Source organism: Cyprinodon variegatus, unplaced genomic scaffold, assembly GCF_000732505.1.
Source record: "Cyprinodon variegatus isolate N-32 unplaced genomic scaffold, C_variegatus-1.0 Scaffold11, whole genome shotgun sequence".
In the NCBI taxonomy this organism is placed as follows: domain Eukaryota; kingdom Metazoa; phylum Chordata; class Actinopteri; order Cyprinodontiformes; family Cyprinodontidae; genus Cyprinodon; species Cyprinodon variegatus.
This window is the reverse complement of record NW_015150464.1, coordinates 290,297-296,349: the sequence shown is the minus strand read 5'-3', so window position 1 is coordinate 296,349 and position 6,053 is coordinate 290,297. Positions and strand designations below refer to the sequence as shown.

At 34.9% G+C, this 6,053-nt stretch overlaps 1 protein-coding gene across 3 annotated transcripts in view; it reads right to left on the bottom strand.

The window, feature by feature from the left end:
* LOC107088337 (B-cell linker protein-like) overlaps positions 1 to 6,053 on the bottom strand; it is a 61,117-nt gene that overhangs the window by 6,771 nt on the left and 48,293 nt on the right. For all 3 annotated transcript variants that reach the window (XM_015380452.1, XM_015380460.1, XM_015380467.1), the window contains 13 exons: positions 4,222 to 4,247; positions 4,096 to 4,124; positions 2,048 to 2,101; positions 1,915 to 1,942; positions 1,774 to 1,825; positions 1,560 to 1,623; positions 1,459 to 1,486; positions 1,283 to 1,313; positions 817 to 892; positions 687 to 715; positions 539 to 594; positions 374 to 457; positions 132 to 287 (listed from right to left, as the gene is read on the bottom strand). In XM_015380452.1, the coding sequence (XP_015235938.1) occupies positions 132 to 287; positions 374 to 457; positions 539 to 594; positions 687 to 715; positions 817 to 892; positions 1,283 to 1,313; positions 1,459 to 1,486; positions 1,560 to 1,623; positions 1,774 to 1,825; positions 1,915 to 1,942; positions 2,048 to 2,101; positions 4,096 to 4,124; positions 4,222 to 4,247 (713 nt within the window). The remainder of the gene's footprint in view (positions 1 to 131; positions 288 to 373; positions 458 to 538; positions 595 to 686; positions 716 to 816; positions 893 to 1,282; positions 1,314 to 1,458; positions 1,487 to 1,559; positions 1,624 to 1,773; positions 1,826 to 1,914; positions 1,943 to 2,047; positions 2,102 to 4,095; positions 4,125 to 4,221; positions 4,248 to 6,053) is intronic.

Here is a 6,053-nt window from a genome sequence, read left to right as displayed (position 1 = left end):
ACAACTTAATATGACATTTACCCAAATAGAAGTGTACTAGGGTATATATTTCTGAATGTTACTACATAAACAATAACCTGTTTCTATTATTAAACGTACAAATGTAAATATTTTAATAGTCTAAGCTGTACCTCCTCTCCTTTCTTCTCTCTTCCCAGAGCATACTGCCTTGTGCTCGGCACGAAGCGTATTGGGATGTTGTAGACTCTTCCATTGTAAAAGACCACTAACGTGTAGGGCTGCTGCACATCCTGACCAGAGCTCTTTCTCACCAGGAAAGCTCCGTCCTAAAACAGAAAACGCTCATGATTAAGCCTAACAGCTTTACCGACAAACACGTATTTTCATCCACTTCATGAATCAGCATTCATACCATGTTAGATCGCAATAAAGCGTCATCTGCAGTCTTGCGGTCACATGTGCTGGCAAACCAGGGTTTGTTGTAAACATCACCATCCTGAAATAGAATCAGTTGCTTAGCTGAAACATTGGAGATTATTCCTCCCTATATAAATGAGATTATAAATGAGTAGCACACCTTATCTTGGTCTGTTGAAGCATTTTCTGATGCAGTGCTCCCCTTCTCAGCTGGTTCTGGGATACAAAACAGAGGAACTTGCATCAGTTGATTTTAAACATAAACTGAGTGTGAATGACGGTGAACAGGAAAGAGGAGCAGAACCTACTGGGTGGTGTAATCTGTGGAAGAGGGATTCTGCAGCAAAAGATATACAAACAAACAGCCGTAAATAAATAAACAGCAAGACAGGATTGAAGGCTTTAATTCATCATAAAATTGTGTGTTTCCTGACTTACTTTGGTCGCTTTTGATCCAGGGAGAAAGCTTTTGGAGGTGGTTTCGGTTCAGAGTGCATCAAAGGCAGGGAGGCACCTTAGGAAACACAGACATCCTGAAATTAGCCACGTTTCGTCTTAGTAATTAGCATGAAGACGGCTTCCAAAAATAAACATGGACAATTCTTTGCAGATGTATTAAAGCCTTCATATATAGCCTTTATATTTTCTGTATAAGTCAAACACTAAATCGCTCATATACATGATTTACAGGGAAAAGTTAAGTTTTCTTGATGTTTTGTAAACGGACTTGATTGGACTTCATTTCATTTTGGGATATCAGAATAAGGAGAACTGAATAAAAAGGCATGCCGCACATTTTTTAGTGAACTATTTATCTGTGAATAAACTAAAAGCAATTAATCCATGTGAGGTGATAGGATAAAGATAGTCGGCTCTTTAAAAATCTTCTTTTTAAATGACTTACTTTCAAATTGTCTTGGTTTCAAATCTTGCCTCTGCAATAAAAGTCATCATTAGTGATCAACATTAGAAATTAAAAAAGTAATTTATTATTGGGAATCCTATTGAAACAGCAGTCCACCAATTAAAGCTTTGTCTACAGGACTTTATTAGGTTATTAATATATGAACGCATTCCTACCGGTAATACAGGCGGCTTTGGTGACCTCCTGTAAATATAACAACAGATCAATATGCGTCTAGTAAACCATAATGACGTGCTACAGGGTAAGCCATGCTTACTCTCTTGGAGTTGGCTTTGGTAGACGAGGCGGGGGAGGACCACCTGGAGGTTTATGATTGGAACCTATGAGAGATCAAAGCACACCGTTGTCTTTAAAGTGCCTTTTTACTTTTACAAAATGGCTTCTTTATATCACAGCAAGCTCAATTAACTCAAAGCATGGTTTTAAATGCCTTTTTTCCCCACAAGTTTCTCTTTTGAACCAATACTCACTGTTATCTTGATCACAAAGTTCATATTCATCATCGTCTGTGGGCTGCTGGGCCTGTGAAATATGCAGACATGCAGTTTGTTTCCAATTTCTGCACAGTCTAGAATTTCAGATCTACTATTTAACATCTGATAAAAACATACAGAGAGGGTGGATCCCCAGTTGTTGAGCCTGTGAGGAGAGATATTCATATATGAAGTATTAGTAATGAAATTTTCATTTTAGAATAAAAAAATTGAACGAGTCTGACATGTTTTCAGATTGAACAGTTCCTACCTTGGGCTGGGTTTTGGTACGGAAGGACACTGTTTGGAAGGAGGCGGACAAAATCTACAAAAGAAGAAAGGAGATTTTTATGGTTTTCGTCTCTATAAGACAAACAAGGAGTTATGCTTTAAAAAAAAATACTTAAAACTACAAGCATTTCAAGCAAACATTTGTCATAACTCTAGAAATTCCTATTTTTTTCCATTAAAAACCTTCAATTGTAAAGTAATATATAAATGGGAAGTTACTCAGGGGTCCACACTGGAAAAACAATCTAGAAATAAGTAAAAAAAATCTTAAATTAAGTGTATTTATCCTTGATTTTAATAGATAAATCAGATAATATGCCAATCAAATGAGTATTTTTTACTCTTAAAATAAGGTAATAAGATAATATGCACTTCAAATAAGACAATGAAATTGTGTTTTCTTATTTTAAATATAAATTGTCTTGTTGCATTGGTAAAAAGTCTCTTTTACCTCCTCAGTTCAAGAACAAATGCACTTATTTTAAGAAAAAATTGCTTATCTAGATTTTGATTTTTTCCTGTGCACATCTACTGAAGGCCAAAAGCTCAGGGGTCACACAACTTATATTTAAAACCATTATGTTAAAAAAAAGAAAACCCCAAAAATATAAATGAATCAGCAATCCAAACATATTAGAACTACCTTCCTACTTTTAAAGTGGTTTATTCTGATGCATTGACTCATAGGTAAAATAAAACAGTCTAAATTGTGTCATTCATTAAAATTCCTCTTCATAATTTCCACGATGTATTTTCTTGCAGTAAAAGTATCCAAAACTTAATGTAAAATCAATATTAATAATAAAACTAATTAACTGTACCTCCTTTTCAACAAAGAAACAGTCAAACAACACTGATAAGGCAAATAAAATATTCTATTTTCATTTATCTTCTTTCAATGCAATTTGGGAGGATGATGATCATTATCTCGCAGTTTAATTAAAAAGTTACTGCACTTTAACCCGTCAGTCTCAGAAAAGAATAAAATATAAATTGTTATTTTTTAAAGTTAGATTGACACCAATAAAATGTAATGATCTAAACCCCTCTGCTGTAGCTCTGGCTGAATGCATAGAGATGCTGATCTATTAGATATTGAAACTCTGCCCTGTTCTTACTTCTTCTGGAGCCTCTAATATCTTCATAGAGTTTTTAGATTTTTCTTTGAGGAAAAAAAAATCTTTCTTTTCATATTTATGGACCATTTTGTGTTGGTCTATAAAATCCAATACATATATTGAAAATAGAGGCTGTAACAAGACATAATAATAATAATAATATAAAGTCTCTATATAAAACTGCATAAACATAAATCTTTGTTGAAATCTGATAGAAAACCCTGAGAAAAGGTTTTATAAATAGAAAATTGATTTCTGACAGAAAGAGAAATACTTTTCTGAAATATATATTTACAGTTCTGGATAATGTTAGCAGCCAAGCTGATTAAATTAGTCTATTAAGTAAAAGGGGGAAAAAAACCAAACAGAATTACATGAAAGAAAAAAGACAAGAATGTACACAGCACCTTGCAAAAGTATTCAATCCCTTTATTTACATTTTGGAACATAAACAAAACCTTCAATGCATTTAATTAAAATTGCATCGATCAAATCGAAATCAGAATACTGTATGTATTTGTATTTCAGCCTCTTTACGATGGCATTCCTATAAGAAATTGTCCATCTTATAGCATGAAACGGTAACTTATCTGTATAAAGCCAACCTGTCTCATATTAGGTCTAAATGAAAATACAGCTTATTTATTAGTTGACAAACAAACCATTAAGTTTGGGGATAAAGTGGATTAATTTAAAGTGGAGATAGATTATCAGACAATATCAGAAAGCTTTGGATAAAAAACTTACTGCCGTTTAATTTATCATACGAAAAATAAAGATATCCAACTGCGACAGTACTGGTCAGATGATGCAAAATGCTGCGTGTGGAGTAAAAGATAACATCACCCTAAGCATCCTAAATAGCATAAACAATGTATCTACAACCACGTCAATAAAGTCTGATACTGACCTGTTTCTCTGGGGAGGTGAAGGTGACTTCTGCAGAAAGGTTAAAAAAAATAAAATAAATTCTGTTTCCTATGTTGCTGGAATATTTGTTATTTATAGAACAGACAATGAGGTTACAGTACTTTACCTCTTTTTCAGGTTCTTCATATAAATCTGTCAAAAACAAAGGCAGAATCAGTTAGAAGAATCGACTTTGCATTAGGAGCCATTAGTGATACCTTTATCCCTATCTATGTAGCAACCAAATCAGATGTCAGACATTATTATTAATATAATGAGTGTTTAAAACCTTGCAGAGTATAAATGCATGTAATGACATGTTTAAATGTTTTAACTTTTAGCCACTTTGCAAGCTTCACCATCAGCCTTTAGACACTTAGTTCATAGTCTTGTAGCGTTTAAACCTGACTAACAATTATAAGAATGCTAAAGATTAAAGGTTTGTTCTCAAAAAATGATGTGGATAATCTAATAAAAAAAATCTGATATATCTAAAATGTTTATAACTGTTCTTAATGATAGCAGAATATTTTCATAAACCACTGTTTGGGTTAATATTTGGTAAAAACAAACAGTTAATTAAAAGTGCCCGTCGACTGACAGTGAATTATTTTTTTCTTTTAATGAACCACTGCTGTGTAATTAATCTGTTTACAGCTGTTTTAGATGCAGGTTTAAATTCTTTCAAGCTAAGCTTCCTCATTGAATCCTCAAAACACTACATGTTTTGGTTGGGTTGGGTATTTCATTAAGTTGTTATTTATGCAGGTTCATCATCTAGAGTAAATGCTGTTGGTATTCTGGGCTACTCTTAATTTGTCATAAAAACCTGATGCATGCCTGTTTTCATGTTGCAAGATTTATTAAGTTAATGTTTGAAATTATTGTAAACTTTAGGCTGTACATGCATGTATTAAGTCATGCATGTATTATGTTGTTTTATGGAGCCTAGGTGGAAGTTCAACTGAAGAAACTGATTGCTCTCCTACATCCACCTACGACACAGCCAATCAGCTTTGAACCACACCTCCCCAAAAACCAATTGGCATCCAAAGTTAATCTCAAAAGGCCTCGGATCCGCAACTCGTCTGCTACCTACTCGTAAGCGGTGGTTGCGCTGTGTGACTTCATTCAGATGACCCCGTTTCAACCCACCTCTAGCCCCTCCTCCACCATCGTAGCTAAAGCTTCATCAGAGTATCATTCCTCCCAGGCTCTTACTGCATTCCGCGTTTCATTTCAACCGGTCCGGCAGAAAACCGCCATGTTGAGCCTGGTTCTGGCAGAGGTTTCCTCCCAACAGGGAGCTTTTCCTCTCCACTGTCGCTTCATGCTTGCTCATCATGGTCAGGTTCTCTCAACTTGTGTTACCTAAACTGGACTTCCATCTTCCAGGTCCCTAAGTGAAGCTCTAGTATCAGCTCACGCAGTCTACTAGATCTCCCCATAAAGCTCAGCAGACCGTCTCGCTAACCAGCAGTCTACAGACTGACCAACTTAAACTATCTCCACTCCACCACCAGTTTCAGGCCTGGGGGAAACAGCCCTATTCTTTACTCCTGTCATGTATATCTATCAAAATTCAGCGCTATGTTTCCTGCCGAGGTCTGAGCGCCAAAGACCAAGTATCAATAATTTTCTTCTAATTGTCTTTTCTCTTTGTGTGAGTTTTTCAGATTGAAATGTATATGACCTCAGCTTATGAAAGTCTTAGACATCTTTTATTGTCATTTTGTAAATTTTATCTTGTACAGCTTTCATGACATTTCTATTAAAAGTGCAACAGTGATCAAATGTAAACAGTGTGGGAGAAAAAAGATGGTGCAAAAAAACATTGATATGGACATTTGGAGCATTAAGAGTTTTATCGGTTGCAGTAGTGCAAAAAAATCTGAATCTAGGTAAGTTATTTTTTCTTAAAATAAGTGTATTTGTTCTTGGATTGAGGAGGTAAAAGAG